Source organism: Stegastes partitus, unplaced genomic scaffold, assembly GCF_000690725.1.
Source record: "Stegastes partitus isolate 25-593 unplaced genomic scaffold, Stegastes_partitus-1.0.2 Scaffold10, whole genome shotgun sequence".
NCBI classification, from domain to species: Eukaryota; Metazoa; Chordata; class Actinopteri; family Pomacentridae; genus Stegastes; species Stegastes partitus.
Genome location: NW_007577741.1, coordinates 304,757 through 322,622, shown reverse-complemented (window position 1 = coordinate 322,622; position 17,866 = coordinate 304,757). Strand labels below are relative to the sequence as shown.

The 17,866-nt window shown below is 44.9% G+C and overlaps 2 protein-coding genes across 2 annotated transcripts; one reads left to right on the top strand and one right to left on the bottom strand.

The window, feature by feature from the left end:
• Window positions 1-668: 668 nt before the first annotated feature.
• Window positions 669-3,845, top strand: cyb561d2 (cytochrome b561 family, member D2). The gene is made up of 3 exons (XM_008285227.1): window positions 669-990; window positions 1,072-1,109; window positions 2,438-3,845. The coding sequence occupies exons 1-3, from the start codon at window positions 870-872 to the stop codon at window positions 2,939-2,941; spliced, it is 663 nt and encodes a 220-aa protein (XP_008283449.1). The 5' UTR covers window positions 669-869; the 3' UTR covers window positions 2,942-3,845.
• rad54l2 (RAD54 like 2) lies at window positions 3,834-17,486 on the bottom strand. The gene is made up of 22 exons (XM_008285241.1): window positions 17,357-17,486; window positions 15,289-15,487; window positions 14,846-15,155; window positions 14,627-14,763; window positions 14,392-14,532; window positions 13,389-13,621; window positions 13,122-13,304; window positions 12,871-13,004; window positions 12,594-12,790; window positions 12,125-12,467; window positions 11,856-12,033; window positions 11,454-11,687; window positions 11,127-11,245; window positions 10,588-10,706; window positions 10,117-10,216; window positions 9,816-10,021; window positions 9,535-9,710; window positions 8,669-8,865; window positions 8,196-8,380; window positions 7,999-8,088; window positions 7,823-7,915; window positions 3,834-7,443 (listed from the first exon to the last, which is right to left on the bottom strand). Exons 2-22 carry the CDS (start codon window positions 15,434-15,436, stop codon window positions 6,425-6,427), a joined length of 4,542 nt encoding a protein of 1,513 aa, XP_008283463.1. The 5' UTR covers window positions 15,437-15,487; window positions 17,357-17,486; the 3' UTR covers window positions 3,834-6,424.
• Between the last annotated feature and the right edge of the window lie 380 nt (window positions 17,487-17,866).

Below are 17,866 nucleotides of genomic sequence, written 5' to 3'. Positions count from 1 at the left end.
GGGTACCTCAGTTTGAATAATTTAAATCAGCTAATGCAGAAACTTGAGTTTAAATCACACACTATTAGGCTGATGCAACATTATTTTATAAACCCGGCCAATCAAGGCAATGTTTACAACTTAAATAGTTTATCCAAGTCAGCAAATTGAATTATTTTTAAAATCTTGGAACTAGGCATTGAAGTGGTGGAAATAGGTTCCTGGAATAACTTTTTAGATTGCAGTTAGAGATCAAAACTGTTTTTTTTTCTACCAGTTTTTTGTATACAAAATGTTGGTTTCTGCTGTAAAATTGAGCATTTCAGCAGGAAGTGTACGGTGATGTTTTAAAAGCCGGCCTCAAGTGGCCTTTCTGCTGTTATTGGAACATCCAAATGGGCTTAATTTTTCAGCTCTGGCAGTAGGTGCTTGCTTTGTTGCTTGTTTGTGGTAATTCAAGTCCAAGCAAAATTATTTAGAAATGTGTCTAAATAAAAATAACATTATTGTCCAGTTTGTCATTTATATGTAAAGAGACCTTTCGTTTGGGGGGAAATGGTATTGGTATAGCCACAGAATAACACACAGTGTGCCTAAAGTTTTGTTTTGTGATACTAGATTGGCAAACCATTTTATTCTGAAAAATACAACCGGAAGTAGTATTTTTTCTACTCGGTGGAGCAAAACAGCAGCAAACGCAGATCACGCCAAGAGATCTGAGGACTAGTGGGTGTTTCTAATTAGTAAAGATAAAGTTATGTTATCGGTTGTTGTTCAGTCTGTTGCGTTTAAATGAAACCGGAAGTCAGACTTCTGCTCCAGCATCACTTCTGCTTCCAGGCTTCACACAGACCGAGTGAGCGACAGACTGAGTTCACTTCAGTTCAAACATGGTGAAAGAACCTGAGCCTGGACTCCCCGGCTGGACCCGAACAGCGTCCTCGGTTCTGTCACACTTGATCTGCGTCGGCTTCACTCTGTTCATTGCTTTTGTGTCTCGACCCGGAAGCAGTGAGTAAACCTCATATTCACACGTTTCAGTGTTTTTCAGCTCCTGATGTGATTTCATTCTTTTTTTTTTTGTCTTTTCAGGCTGGTTCTCGTGGCATCCCTTCTTGATGACTCTCGCTGTAAGTCTGAACTCACGATAAATTAAAACTTTCATTCCACTCATGGATTCACCAGATTGGAGAAAAGTTTTCAGTCTGACATCAGAAATAACTCATGCATGTGTCAATAAACATGTGTCAATAAACATGGCTCAACTAGCAGCAGACCAGCAGCTGTTCTGTCAATTTAAGAGGAGCCTCAAATATGCAATTTAAAGAGATCAGTTTGGACGACAGAGTATATTTTCACAGTTTTTTGTTGATTAAAAAAAAAAAGAAGTTGGAGATAAAAATGTTAATCATGGTGCTGGGCCATATAGTTGATCACGATGTTTATTACTTTGAAATTCACTTTTTTTAGCTTCTTTATCAAGTTACACCAGCAAAAGTTTTGACGTAATCAATGATAAACGCACACATAAAAATAAATAATGATGAAGAAATGATCTCACCGTCATCCATCCATCATCTACGCACCGCTCAGTCCTCACTGGGGTTGCTGGAGTCTGTCCCAGTGGACTCAGGGTGAAGGCAGGGGACACCATCTGTCACAGAGAGACCAACAAGCACACTCACATTCACACCTACCAACAATTTAGAATCACCAGTTAACCTCAGGAAGCCGGAGAACCCAGAGAGAACCCACGCTGCACAGGGAGAACATGGAGACTCCACACAGAAAGATCCAAGGTGTCCTCACCGGGACACGAACCGGTGACGGTGTTAACCACCGAGCCACAGTTATACCAATAAAATAAAACCGACCCAGAGGTGCAGGGAGAGCAACCTGACTGAAGCCGCTGCAGCATAGTTAGGTTAAGGGTCAGAGTCGCCAGCCAGGACTGGGTGTCCCCAGACCGGACTCCCTCCCACATAAAGTCTCTGAGTCCTTGAAGCAGCCTGATGGGAGTGCATCATTTAGATGGAGGTGGTGGGAGACGGGTGTCTTTAGGACGTGAAGCCTGTCTCACAAGGGAGGAGGCTGGGGGTGACAAGAGGCCCGGGCAGCTGCAGCCTAGCAGGCCTCAAGAGACCTGCATGGGACAGCGACACTCCGAGTTCACTGGAGTGTGTTTCAAACTTAGACCGACTTTATGAATCCCAGAGTGAAATTCAAGTGTTACAGCAGCATGACTGTTCAACAAAGGGGGTCAACAAAGCAAAAAGACAACACAGGATTTTTATGGCATGCATTTGGTTTGCATCTGAACATTCTATCAGACAGGTTGTTCTTGCTGTAGCTGAAGCGTCTGTCACTGGTGTGATGGAGCATCGTTTCATTGCCCAGGTCTAGTCAGATGTGCAGATAATATAAAATTAATGAATTAATGTTCTTTCTTCCCCACTAGTTCTCCTTCTTCATGACAGAAGCCATACTCCTCTTCTCGCCCCACGCCTCCCCCATCAGAAAGCTGCCACACAAGACCAAAGGTGGTGTTCACTGGGTCCTGCAGGGCCTGTGTGTGTCCTGTGCAGTCCTGGGCCTGGCTGTCATCTTCTACAACAAACACCTGATGGGTAAACCTCACTTCACTTCGTGGCACGGCCTCCTGGGCCTGCTCACCGTCTGCGTGGCGGGAACGCAGTCTTTGGCAGCTCTGCCTCTCGTTTACCATTCTCTAGCCAAAGGCTGGTCCCTGGCCAGACTCAAGCGCTACCACGCGGCATCTGGACTCGTCACCTACCTGCTTGGCAGCGGCAGCCTGCTCCTCGGCCTCTCCTCCACCTGGTTCAGTGCATCTGTCAGGGAATACACCTGGTACCTGTCAGCACTCTGCCCTGCTCTCAGCGCCCTCATCATAATGAACCAGGTCTCCAGCGCTTACACGGCCAAGAAACGGCTGCAGTCCTGACAGAGGACGTGAGACGGACAAGGAAACCGGTGCTTGTGCGAGGTCTGCCAAAGAGATGTCACTTTTGGAGACTGATTTTTTATTTAAGTCTGAATGAGCTGATTTCATGCCTCTCTGCACCAGTGGATGATGAAACATGTCTTGTCTTGCCTACACCAGTGGTTCTCTAACTGCCCTCCTTCACAGGCTCATGAGCCCAAAGCTTCAGTCAATCATTAACAGCCTCTTGGGGATCAAAGTTGAATTTTAGTGACATAAAGGTCAGCACGATGGCAACTACATAGTCTTTTCTGATCATAAATTATCCGTCCATTCCCTTCTGCAGTGGCTCTGTGACTCCCCAGGGGGGGTCCCGACCCTAGTTTGAGAACCACTGTGTTGCATACAGGACTGTAGCTGCCAACACAAACACTGGGGTCATGTCTTCTGTTTTTTTTTTTCTGGGAATTTATGCTTATACAAATACCCTACATGGCTCTTGTGAGTGGAATCGGATATTTTTAGCCACGTTAGCTTTTGATTCTCAGCAAAACGAACAACTTTCCCACCAGCCTGATTTCTGTTTCTTGTTTAGCGCTAATTAAAAGCGTCCTCATCGTGAGCACGTTTGCCTGCTAGCGACAGTATTTGCCTAATCTTTGCACGCTGCTTGTCATAAGACTCAAAGGTGAAGTAATTCCAACACTATTTAGGTGTTCAGTCATACATTTCTGTTTGGGTTTTTGGATTCATGACCTCAGTATTTTTGCAAATCCTGGCTACAGTCCTGAGTATATGTTGAATTTTTGTATCTCAGGTCATTGATTATCCTGCCATTTTGGCTTTTGATGCTGCTTCTGCTAAAATATTCCACGCTAATGACGTGCTGGGAAATAAAATCACTTGTCGATGATTCACACTGCCATAGAAGAGTGTTTTATTGTTAAAATAACATTGATAACACAGTCATATTTTGCTTCGATTTAGGCTGCATGTATGAAATTCTTACTGGATCAGCCGTTAATGGGTCAAAGTGAACAAAAAGTTTTAAAAAAACAGAATTACAAAAGCAATATATTTTCCATCATAAATAAATAAAATTTCAGACACGTAGACTGAAATAAGGGACACGACTGGCAGGTGAGTGAACACCAATAAGAAGTTATAAAAAACATTATTAAAAAATGAAGTATTCCCGAAAAAACAGAAAAGATGTTTCCAACTCGCTGCGGAGGCTGAGAGTAAAGACATGGGGTCAGCATGATGTACCTTGTACAGTTCACAAGCAGACAGGATCCTTCCACAAAGTGGCCGCTCCACCTTCCAAACAAACAAAATCACAAGTTCCCAAAACGTCCTTGACAGAAATGAAGCATCCGTAATGACCGGGAAGTAGCCAGTAGCAAATAAAACGTGAACAGTACTCAAACCGCGGGGGCAAAAGGTCCCCGCAAGAAACAAAATAAGAGAATGATCTGTTGTCTCAGGTTATCCAGTGTTTTATAAAGGCTAATCATCACTGCGTCTAGCTCACCAACGGAGGAAAGTGACTTTCCTACATCTAACTACCTCGAGGTGTCATGACAACACAGAAACACAGGGCTACAGAGAACAGCAAAGACCTAAACTCCCTAAAGCACCGCATAACCTACACGGACTGACACTACTGACAGAAGCTACGTACACTGCACTGCGTTTAGGTGAGAAGCTACCACAGAATGGCACCGTCAGTTTGGTAAGGCCACCACATCTCCTGACCCGGTTCTGCCACAGTCACAAGCGGTTCTACTCGAATGATGGGTATCTGGTTGGATGGCTGGCGGCTACATCGACTAAAGGTTTTATCCTCTCGGGCTGCGTGAATGCGATGTTGTCTATAGTTTAGGTGACGTTTGTTCTCGGCTAGTTTCTGAAAACATCTTCAGAACGTCGCCACAGTCGAGACTACACGTCGGGTGTAGGTCGACTTCAACAAACGGTGGAGAGAGCTGTAACAAAAGAGACACGACGAGCTTTTCTGAGCTAGCAACACTGAACCTTGGTTTTAGCTCCTTTGGGCTTTCACACGTGGTGCTTTTAGTCACATTGCTGAATCTGCCTTCGACTTGTGTTTTGACTGTCTAAGCGTCAGTAGTTCTTCCAACAGATTTAGTAAAAAGGACGTACTAAGATAAATGCTAAGACTCAAGACCCCTTTGTGTTGTTTAAGGCTAAAAATGAAAGAACACAGTCCGAATCCATGTCCCTGCCCCCTGTGTCGTCAAAAGGCTAACCATGAAAGTACATTCATTTTAGTTTTAAAGGAAAACTCGTAACGTTGAACATAAATCGGTTTCCCCTGCGTCTATGCCGGGGCGTGTTTATGATGGTGATAGTCTGTAATAATAAACCATCCCTCTACAACCAAAGTCTACACACTGCACAGTATTGACTTGCAATATAAACAATTATAATGACTGTTATTTACAAAATATCAACATGTTCAGGTACAGGATCACACTAACGTCCTCTCAACAGGGGATGCTACGATGTCTATCAAACTGCTAAAGACTAAAATATGCTCTGAAAGCCTAAAACTTCTGTTGTTAAAGACAAGCCTTGAAGGATTTTCTCTAAATATATTGTAGGTTTGGACAAAAACGTGAAGATCCTGTTAGCTGCTTTCAGTTTCTGTTTGTTGTAGCGTTCCAGTTGCTCGAGCGAGCGGACGAGTTCTCAGCAGGTGAGTGTGGCTGTTTGCACTCAGCCTTTTCACAGCAATATATCAGAGAAAATCCAACATGAAGCAGTTTTAATCACGCCACTCCGTCTGAAGTCAGAGAGGAAAAAAAACCAACCAACCAAAAAAACAGAACAGACGGCGCGACGAGGCCTTGCTCAGAAATGAAGCAGAAGAGGCTCCTCGCAGCCCCTGAAAGGTTCAGCTGGTCCCCGTATGACAAAGGTCTGTTCCCACTGCTCTGGTGCTCCAGCTGAACAAGTCTGGGATTATTCAGCATTAGGATTTTGTTACTCTTGACTTTGTTCAGTCGTTAAGGTACAAGATGATTCTCTCGTTTGCCGGTGAGAGTCCGTGTGTGTTTGCGAAGTTTAACGAGCACATTAGGAACGGGAATTTATTTCAGTAATGATTGAACAATAGAAGGTGTTCAAGTGCTGATAAACGGTCAAAACACACATAGTTTTATCATAAAGTTGGCCAATTTTACTGTTTTGTAGGTGATAAGGATCAACTAATTTTACTTCCTGAGAAATTTTATTTATTCATTTTTTTAGATGTCCAGTCATCTAATCATTGCAAAGTTTCTTTTTTTTTTTTCTTCTGAGCTGATTTGCTTTCAGACATTCAGGATGTAACAATGCAGCAAGAACGCAGCAAATTCAGAGGTCAGGGTGGCGACTGCAACAGCATTTAGATGTTTAAACATGTCATTATTCCCATTCCTAATGTGCTTTCGATGGTGGATTGTGTGTAACGGTGCCTCTCTGGGACTCTTTGAGACTCTACTGTCCTGTCACCTCTATGACGTCGTCATCAGAACTGTCGCCGCCATTCTCCGCACTCGGATGTCTGTCCGGTTGGGTCAGAGCTGCCCCCAACAGGCTGGAAGTTGGATTGTTGAAATGGGAGAGAAAGCTGGATGTGGTAGAGCTTGAGTTAGGGGCAGAGAATCCCCCCGACCCCGAGAGGAGAGGGGAGGGGAACATCCTCGACTCAGAGAGCAACGACTGGCTGTAGTTGAGAGGGAAACTGGATGAAAGCAGGCCGGCCATGTTGGGGTTCATCAAGTATGAAGGCAGAGAGCCTGGCGTTAGGGAGGAAGAGGTTGCTGCTGAGGGTGTGGATGACATGGGAATGGTGGTGGAAGCGGAGGAGAAAACGGTGGGCAGAGAGGACGAAGAGGGGGTGGGAAGGTGGCCGTTTCCTGTGGCAGGTTGTCTCAGTAGGTCTGCTCCGGCAGAGGGGAACATGGTCTGTAGGTCAGCCAGTGTTTGTCCTGGTGTTTGAAGGAATGACGACCCACCGCTACCAGCCATCAGCAGTGGGTGACTCATGTGACCGAGGTTCCCCAGAAGGGAGGAAGAGTTCAGACCCACGGGAGGAAAACTGAGCCCACTGGAGCCCATGGACAGCCCGGGGAAATGGCTGGCAGCAGAAGGACGCTTGCCTCCTGTTTGTGTGTTGCTCTGGCTTTCAGTACTCTTGCGTTTACCCCCTCGCATCTCTAACGCTGAGCTCAGGAGATCTTCACCGAGCTGCCTGCTGAGATCACCGGTCTGATAGTTCTGTGAACTGCCTCCATCTCCCGCTGACACAGACGAAGCGTCCGACGGCGACGGCAACTCGTTTCCCATGCCGCCGCCGGCGTCACTTGTGGAGGAAGTGTAGCGGCTGAGCTCTCGGAGAATCTCGGTGCTCAAGGGAGAGGAGGGACGCTGCTCGCCGTTGGGAGAGCGCTGCTGCTGATCCACGGGGGATGAACAGCCGTTACTGACTGGATGGATCAGGGAACCGGCGGCGTCTGTCGAGAGGAGAAGAGAAACATCACTAAACATGTACAAGTCCGGATACAAACAGATGAGACAATGTGTTGCACAAACGACAAATATCTTGACAGTTGTTGATGTACTTTAGATTTTGTATTTCACTTGCATACAGTTCCTAGCAAGTTCCTCACTCCTACATTTCCTATAATGCAACGTTTCTCATTAGGGCCCCTCCCAACACATGTAATGCAGGCTTTCTTTTATAACTTTGAAGTCTGAAGCAGAAACTGAGCTAACACCGATAAGAACATCTTCACTATTTGTTTCAACAACTTTAGAGAAGACCTCTGGAGCCACAGAAGACATAATGATGACTGTGTGGTAGCAAGGCAGAAGAATAAAAACTAATTCTACCTCTCGGAGCAGCAGAACCTCCTACTACTGGTCTGCTGATCTTTCCGGATCGAATAGCAAAAATTCTTCCATCGTTCGTCCTGATGTAGGTACCTGCGTGGTAGAAAACATGAATAGATTGAAGCGATTCACTAAAACGTTTTGTGTGAGGAGAGGGCTCGTCATGTCGCAGGTACCTTTAGATCCTCTGATAACATGGATGCTCTCTCCGGCGCTGATTCGAGCTTGAACATCCGTCGTGCTGTTGGCTCCTGGTATTACAATATCTGTAGAGTCAGACAAATGGCAGATGTTAGATTCATTAAACTGTGTTGACAGACTTAAATGCTCAAATGAAAACGTCACACTTCAGTCGTTTCAAAACATGACATACCCGTTGTGGTGACAATCCTCTGCACATAAACGCCAGCTTTCTGCAGGAAGTTGACAGGCAGGCTGCCGGCAGAGCTGGAGCCAGCCATGCCCATGCCAACCTGGCGAGGCATCATGGGGATTGGGGTCGACTGGATGGGCCTGACGCTCGCCACGGGCTTGTCATCCGGCCGTGTCATGGGGCGCCTGGAAATACGAGACGATCACACACATACTCTAGCAGCAGGGACTACTGTGTTGGAAATATGTTAGAAAGTGAAGAGGAACAGTGGTGCAGCCAAGTGAGGAGGCTACTATTGGTTTCCAGATTCATAAAGAGACTGGTCATTTCAAAATAAAATCCTGAGTGATTAACCCTAATATGTACCCTAACACTCAGGGTACATATTAATGCAATTCCACCGCATAACATCAGAATTAAACAAACAATTAACTGAAAGGAATTTGAGGTAAAGCACACAGTGTGAAACCCACCAGCCTCGTTGGTTAAATGCTGGTATGTTTGCGAGCGCGTGTTCACTGGTTGGGTAGTAGGGGGCGTACGACGGGCGGGAGTAGGGCACGGAGGCTCGTTTCTCGTCCTCATAGCTCTTCTTGGCAGCTCTCTTCTCTGCTTTGGTCAGTTTCGACTCCTTCCGGTCCACCAGCAGAGACTCATGGTGGAAAGGTTGCTATTGAGACGTGGAGAGAGGGAATTAGAGATCAGCCGTGGAAGAGGCTGGTTGGTCTCTGACAAGCAGGCTCATCACTAATAAGGGATTCACAATATTGATAACTGCTGGTTACTTACAGACTACTGACAGACTGGAGACTTTTAGAATGGGGAAAATGCACTAACATAGGTGCTCCTACCGATAAGTACTCCACTGTTATTGTTTACTGTGATATTGCCAATAAAATTGTCCAAGATGGGGTTAAAAAAAATGATAAAAATCAGCAATTTTCAGTTAAGATTGACCTTTTCTAGTTAATTTTTGTGTTTTCTGTGTGGAAGCATTTCAGATGTTTGTGTGTTTTTGTACTCTGCAATCCAAGATGGCTACTGTCCCACCTGTATGTAAAGTAAGGCACATACTAAGAACACGTTAACACAGTCGTGGTGGCTCCATCAAACAACAAACCCCCTATTTATTCAAAAAAAATTAAATCTATTTCCCTTGTGTTTTGTTTCCACACCAACATCAGACATTAAAAAGGTTAAAAGGAGCATTTGTTCTTTAACTTTTTGCTGATGAAGTAGATCTGAAAACACTTTGGAGGTTAGCACGAGTCTACTCGATGTCTTGAAACAGGAGATTTGAGGCATTTCAGCAAACACCTCTCATGTCATGCAGCTGTACCTTGGTGATGAGGTTTGGGTAAAGTTGACAAGCTTGTAATATCACTGCCTCAAACTCCCCCTGAGACTCCGGACTGATCTTCTCTGACTCAGGCTCCTCCTCCACAAAGTGCAGCAGCGACTCCACTTCTTTACGAGTGAAGTTCAGCACTGGGTTCAGGTCGTCAACCACACGGTCTTCAAACGCACAGAAACACGATTTTAAGACCGGAAAGATTCAAACAGCGAGCTGAATGATGGCTAATAAAGAACGCTTCCGGGAGCATCTTTGAAATCTCTTACCAGACATGCCCTGTTTGGACACTTGTCTGTCATAGATCTTCTTCTCCAACGTGAAGTCACAGACGAGGCGGTAAATGTAGCAGGGCTTCCTCTGGCCGTATCGGTAAACCCTGCACACCGCTTGGGCGTCATGGCAGGGGTTCCAGGACGCATCGAACACAACAACGCGATTGGCCCCGATCAGATTTACCCCCAAACAGCCCGCTCTAAGAAAGACACAGACAATGAATGTGAAGCTCTCTGCCAGAGCGAGCAGGAAGTGTGAGAAATTACAAACATGACAGAAAGCTGAGACATGCACCTGGTAGATAAGAGGAAGACCCATGTTGAGGTGTTCTCTGGGTCATTAAACTGATTGATGAGTCGCTCCCTTTCTGAGGCCGATGTGCTCCCATCCAGTCCTGCAGACAGACACACATCATCTCTCAACACCTGAACACACTCAAACCTGCAGCTCAGTGAACAAGAGATTTTTATTTTTGGGCATTTTTTATTGGATTATTTTAGAATATTCTGTCATCTCTGCAAAAACAACTGGAGAAATCTGTCGCCATCCCAATGGAATATATAAAATATGAAATAGAACTACTCAAAAACACAGTTCTCTCCAGAGCACAGGGTACATTTGCAGATAAAAATGATCAAATTGAGGAGACTGTAGCCACGGATACTGAATCAATAAAGACAACCCCAGCTTTGAGGTTTGAGTGGTGAAAACTACACTTTCTGCACAACGGCTGCTTTGAAGGAGAGAGCAGATTGAATGACTCACTGTAGTAATTGAGGTTGCGAACCCAGTTTTGGCTCTGGCTGTCAGTGGAGGCGATGCCTTGCGGCATGGGTCTCTTTGATAAGAAGTCCTCAATGACCGTCAGGGTGGACAAGCTTTGGCTGGTGGAAACACAGCACATAAAGATTACAGGGGATAAGAATAGTTAGAGATGAAATAAAAGTTTTTTATGAAATGAGTGGCTGTGTGTTCTGTAGACTGGTTTATAAAAAGCTGAGTGGTACCATCAATCACTCAAATGCTTTTTAGTGGCAACAGCACAAATGTCATAAACATACGGCATCAAACAGCCATTCATTTGTCTTACTAAAGGTCAGAATGTTGGTCAATTGTGGAAGTAACCTAAAAGGAAAGCTTCTTAAGATGAAGCGCGATTAAAGTATGACGTTTGTAAAATGCATGGAAAGCTAAAAAAAAAAAAAAAAGTCTTATTAATTAGCTAAACTGCAGTGAGTCTCTTCTCTAAGCTGCTTAATGGCAGATTTGTGTGTAATGCCATGTACGTGGGACAGAGGACTTACCTAAAGACCAAAATCTTATCTCTTCTCTTCACACTCTCATCAATCAAATGGAAAAGCAGAACCATCTTGGCAGAGTTCTCGAGAACTCCTGTCTGGTAGTTTGACATTATGTCCTTTGCCTGAGACACATAAATGGAAGAAAAGGCTGTTAAACAACAAGGCAGTGTAACACCTTTATAGACATGACAAGACAGATGACATGCTGGCAGAGTGAACCTTTCAGCACTTTAATCATCTGACAAAAACCTCAGAACAAATGGATTCTTTTGTGTTCCTCATAAAAACTGCAGATGAAGCAGCTTTACATCGACTGCACTCGTCTCGTACCCATTCATATGTGATGACTTGATTGGCTCGATCCTGAGAGGCGTTAAGTGGCGGCAGGGGGGTGCTGTTGACTTTGCTGTTGCTTGAGTCTGCTACTTTGGCTTTGAGGCCAGCACCGGGTGCAGGGCAGCGAGGGTTACCGGCCGAAGTCATGTCATCTAAGTCCAGGTCCTGTTCGTTGGCCTGATTCTCCTTCTGCAAGGCTTCATAGAGGACGTCGGGGTGATTCCAGATCTGGAGGGATCAACAAGACACTGGGCTAAGTAACTCGGAAATGAAAAAGCAGGATTTCAGCTGACATGCCACGATCGGATAAAAGGAGAAGCAGACAGGTCAGTCAGTGTAAACAAACAAGCCCGGTACCAGAGGTTTCGATCAAACATCACAGAACAGCAGTCTCACCTTGCAGCACACACAGAAGGCTTTGAGTGGGTTGAGGCCGAGCCAGCCGCTGTTCCCCGCTTCACGAAAGCGTTTCATAAACTCGGTGTACAGCGCCCTCTGAACTGGAGAAAGCCGCGCCAGGATCACATGCTCCTCCTTGGTTGGAAGTTGATCTCGCAGCACATCGTGACCTCGTCTGTAAATCAGAAAAGCATTTTAGGGGAGCGTGGTGAGGTGCCACAGTCGTCTGCTTTTTAATTTTTTGGTCATGATTCCTCAAAGCTTACCTCTGGACAAAACCCTCCAGCAGGCTGTGCAGCACGTGACTTCGATAGCGCATCAGGCGGACGTCTTGAGGCGTGCTGTCCACACACTGGCCGTTCAGAATGGGACGCTCAAACATGTTGCTGAACTCCTGCCGTGTGCCTAAAAAGTCGGGCCGAACAAAGTCCACCATGCACCAGTATTCGATAAGGTTGTTCTGCAGCGGGTAACCTGTCAGAACCACGCGGCGCCGGGAACGGATGTTCTTCAGGGCCTGGGATGTGCTGGCGTGGTAGTTCTTAATGCGATGACCCTCGTCACAGATGACCACGTCTGGGCCAGGCCGTGCTATGGCCTTTTCAATACCTGAAGGAAAACAATAAGAAAATACTCTCTACATACATGTTCTGTATGTGTGCGTCTAATCTTTATGTAAGCTTTTGCAGCACACAGGACAGTATTATCTTACAGGGCAGTTAGGCTTGTGGTTACCTTTCATGAGCTCCTGCTGTCTATCTTCTTCATCCAGGTCAATGATGATTGGCCCAGCAGGCTTCTTTGATTTCCTCTTCTTTCCCATCACGAAGCTCTTCTTCATGGACAGCAGGCGGTACATCTCATAGCCCATCAGCAACACGCCTCCATCTCTGGACCAGTCCTCCACGACCTTGGCCCTGGCCAGTGTCGTTCTGAAGGTCACACAGCCAGGATGAATAACAGCTCAAACATTTCATGTTTAACTCTGCACATAAACCGGCGCCTTACGTACTTGTGCTCGTCGTTGAGAATGTGAACTTTGAATGTGCGGCCAGTGACGAGTGTGGGGTCAGTGTCGGGGGGAAGGGCTTCTTGAGGTGGGAGCCACAGGTTAAACTCCGTCAGCCAGTTCTGTAGCGTGTTTACCTTGTGTGAAGGAAAACAAAAGTTTGGGAGGTTAATTAAATGAAAATAAAACAGTGACCTCAGGGAGCATGAATGTGCATCCCCCCCCGATGACATGAATACGCTTTGATTACTCACAGGGACAATGGCCAGCACAGTGTGCGCCTCAGTATTCTTCAGCAGGATGTCAATGAAGGAAATAACCTGTAGTGTTTTGCCCAACCCCATACTGTGAGCCAGGATGCAGCCAAAGCCACTGCTGGTCTTATACCGCTCCAAAGACTCGATGAGGTTGTCATACAGGAACCGAATTCCTCCGATCTTAGAGAAAAAGAGAAAAATGTTGAAACAAGCTAGTTTCTGCTAACGAGCGTTAGTGAGTTTGAGATTCGAATGCAGCCACACCTGGTGAGGTTTCACAGCTCTGGCCAGCTGTGGGGCGAGGTAAATGTCTTTCTCCTCTGCAGGGTGATTGATGTTAACCAGGACTTGACCCTGAGCATCGGGCAGGTTCAGAGCGTCGTTGATGTGCGCTCCGCTGCTCTCCTCTGAGCCCGGCGCACCATCAGCATCCTCATCCGCTGACTCGCTGCTTATCTGCAGGGCGTCTTCGTCCCCAGAACTGAGCTCGATTACGTCTGCATCATCATTTGTGACGCGAGAACTGTGTTAGCGGCTCATTAAATCTCATATTGTTTGGAATCACTCGGTTATTCTATCTCAAATGATCAGGGGCCTTCTGCTGCTTCTGAAATTTTGGATCGATATATCAAATACTTTTTGAGATTATTTAAGGTTCACTAATAGCCAGTCTATCCACTTTTAGCACATTGAAATTTGAGGCTATGTTTGAATGTCAATATCTCAGGAAAGAAAAAAGCCAGGATCAGGTTACGGAGCAATATTTTTGGTACAACTTGTCATAGCTGCTCAATCACTTATCAAAGTTTAATGATAATAACTTTTTTCTTTCATTTTTGTGACCAAGTATTTTAGATTTTAAAAAATCTACATGCTTTGTATTAATGTGACACAACTACACATGGTTGAACAACATCACTAATTGACTTTAATAATAGTTTTTGTCCAATATTCTAGACTCTGATTCAACGCCGTGATGAGAAATAACAGTAAAAATTTCAGTTGAGTTCCTGAGATATTGTCATTAAAACATAGCCTCAAATGAAATGAAAATGTGTGGAAAACGCCACTTGCAGCAGGTTTTTTCACATTTTCATTTTTATCTTGGAAGGAATTTGCTCAATTAAGCCGATATTTTACAGATATCTTTATGAATATCTGGATTTTATGCTACAAAAATGTCAGGCACTGATGGTTGAGCAGAAATTGTTGAAAAAAATCTGATGATTTGAGATGGAACGACCCACAGAACTGTGGTCCAGCTTACCGTCTCCAAGGGCAAGTGTGGGCAACTTAGGCTCCACTTTTTCATCCTCCTCACCGCTGCTGTCCAGACAGATCACATCCTGCTTGCTCAGGAGACCAGGGACCAAGTGAGATACTTCTCCTAAAATCGAAGCAGGGTCCACTGTTGGAAATATGGGAGGAGAAATTTAGAACTGAAGCCAAAGTACTACAAAGGCTGTCAAACAGGAATATTGTCGACTGTAGATCACAGTCACCTAGTTGAGAGTCGGGAACAGCTGGGGCCGGTGTAGGAAAGTCCTTCCTCTGCTGCTCCAGACGTTTCCGCCTCTCCATCTCCTCCTGCTGAGCAGCCTTGGTCCCAGCCTCCAGCTGATCATCTTTCAGCAACTTTCTGCAAGCACAGAGAAAAAAATCAGGTCACACACGAACACAAAAGGTGGATTACATCGAAACCTGTAAAACGATAAACGTACCTGATATTCTTCCTCATGTGTGCAGGCTTAGATGGCTTGGAAGGTTTGGAGCCTTTTGAAGACTTGGAGGATTTGGTTAGTTTAGAGGCTTTTTGTTTCTTTGCTTTGCTGGAAGGTGGCTTGCTCTGGCTTGAGTTCTCGGGGCTGGTCGGAGGTTGAGAACGAGAGGCAGGTCTGGAGGGAGCCCTGGAGGACGGGCGGGACGCAGGCTGAGACGGAGGCTCAGAGGAAGGCTCTCCGGAGGTAGCTGAGGTGGAGTCCCTGCCATCCTGAGCCGTTTCTGTTTGGCTCTGGGCGCTCCCGGGTCGGTCTTGGGAGAGAATAGACAGCATATCAACAGACGTCTTTAGAAACTAGTCAACATTCACCACAGAGTTCCTCAGCTTTGCACATGGGACTGGATTAGAGTATTAACAGGCACAAAGAGTTGACTTGTCACTCACCAACACTATCATCTTCATCATCTCCATCATTTTCATCCTCATCTTCGTCCATGTCCTCGTTGTCCTCGTCTTCTTCATTTTCCAAGTATTCCTCTTCACTGTTAAGGCTGGCCTCCAGGTCGCTCTCTGAAATTGCCTCTTCAGACATGGCGTCTTACGGGGCTCTCAAAGTATTACCTGCACACCTTCATCAGGAGCCCTAAGATAAGCAAACACACCACATCTCCACATTAGAGTTCACAGTGCAGGGAAATTTAAACTAGGAAATGGTCGGTATCTTTACAATCGATTATGAAAAAGTCAGTGATAATCTTAACTTATTAACACATCAATACTTTAACACAAATAAACACACACACATTCATCACAAGGGAGACCATAAGAAGCACTGAGGAGTTTGATCACCAGATTTTGAATGAACTCTTAAAACTTGAAGCTATTAACTATGATGTAAATTAATCTCTTGCAATGTTGGAGCTTAAACAACGCAGATACATCATCTGGAGATAAGTTTCAACCCACGGAAAAATCCTTGAGTCCAAGGTGGCCAGCGAGCAAACAGATGAGTTTTCAACAAGCTGAAGCTATGAAATGTATTTATTTATTTATTTTTTTACAGGAAAGAAAAGCGAGTGTCGCCATTGATTTATATTTTCCTTTTACTCTAACCTGAGTGAAACCTTGTCTCTAACACCATCCTGCCATTTCTGCAGTGTCTATCTATAACCTAACATTTAGAGAGCCATGTTACAATAGATACTGTTCATTTCATTGATATTTTCTTGTCTATTTTTGCAGGGATAAAAGCACCAGAGTTAGCCAGCAGATTATTTACACCTGTTGTCCCTGAGCAAGTAGAAAAAAAAACAACCACAACACAACAAGTGCACCACATAAAACAACATGATAACAGTCCATCATTCTTGGTGACACTTTGACTTTAGCCAAACCTTAAGGCTGGTTTCAAACGCTGCAAAGCTTCCCGAGTCTCTAAAGTTTGTGGGGATGGAATTTCACTTTCCTCCAGCTTTAAATGTCAAAAGGCCGTTCCTCTGAGCTGCAGTACCAAGTTACCTCCATTAAAGGCTCTAGTCCTACCTGCACGGCCACTGCCTGGGCCTCCTCTAAGAGGTGGGGGTGGGAGATTATGAATAGAATCAAGAATCAGACATGCATCAGAGTGAATTGCAAAAGTGAGGAAACTGCAGTGATGATGATCTACATGTGCAAACACAAGAAAGCGCTTAAATCTTTCCCAAGATTATTGTCTTAGTGATGCTGCTTCGATGTGGGTGGAAATTAAGGTCAGCATCAATACTCTAAATAACGACATGAAGTCAAACCTGATGTCTAATAACACGGAACTGACTTCGAGAGGATTCACACTGTTTTAAAGTTTGTCCCTTTTGTGATCAAGCCTCATTAGGCTTTTGTTATTAGGCTGATACAGCAACCATGTAGGATGTTTTTAATACCAGACATCTGGGTCCATAGTTGAAGAATGTTAGGACTGATCAGAGAGCAATCTTTGATATAAAAATGAGAGTTTGTGTTACACATGACGTGGGAGGGATTTCCCCCTAATGGCTCCAGAGCCGAGGATGGAGGCAGCTAGCAGGTAGCATGGAGCCTCCTCTGCTGCCATCCTCTTAACTTATTGTTCCTCAGCAGCACCAACAACACCAAGAAAATGCCGTGTGCTGCCTATTTACTGGGCTGCCTAGCTGTATGCACACAAATGCTGCTGTTTCTCAGGTTGAATCAGCAAAGCGATGCGCCAGATAACAACAATAAACGCAATTTCAAACGTTGAAACACACGTAACCTCCGCGGTTCGCCGGTGGCAGCAGAAGCAGAACACCTGGCCGCGACTCGGGCTGGATGAAAAGCGGTTTTGTTCGCCGAACCGACGGTTTTGTCGGCTGTCGCAGCGCGATAACGATCTAATATTGTGTCGGTGCAGCGTTCACGTAGCTAATGCTAACCCAAATTACAGCCGAGGCTAACGCAGTCGGCTAACTAAGACGCGTCACTTCGACTCGGACATCGCGGCGCTACCGGAGCTTACCGGGAACAGGCGGACACACAACTGCCCTAGAAGTCCGGCCTTTAGTGTACGTACCGGTCAGGCAACCAATAAGTACAGTAACTGTGTAAATGAACTGATAAACGTTGCTAATATCCAATTTTTTTTTGGTCAGTGTGACCATAAATACTGTCCCCGTAGAGGTTACTCCAACTTCGGTTCCAGCTTCTCAACTAGTATTCCCTTCAGTCATACCTACAAACGAGCACACACACGGGAATGTTTTCAATTTTATATGACGCATTACTTTTATATATTGTTTACAGATGTGAATATTCTAATATTTTCGTTAGCTGTCATTAAATATTTGTTAATTTTGTATGTTTATTTTTTTTTTAATGTAAAAAATATGGTATCCGTAGAAGGTAATGCGGAGCTCTTTTAAATACAAATGGCCACTAGTTCGAAAAATATTCCAGTGACTTAATGGTTTCCTTTATATTTATATTTATTTTATATTTCCTTTTTTTATGTAACTTCGCTTTTATTTTC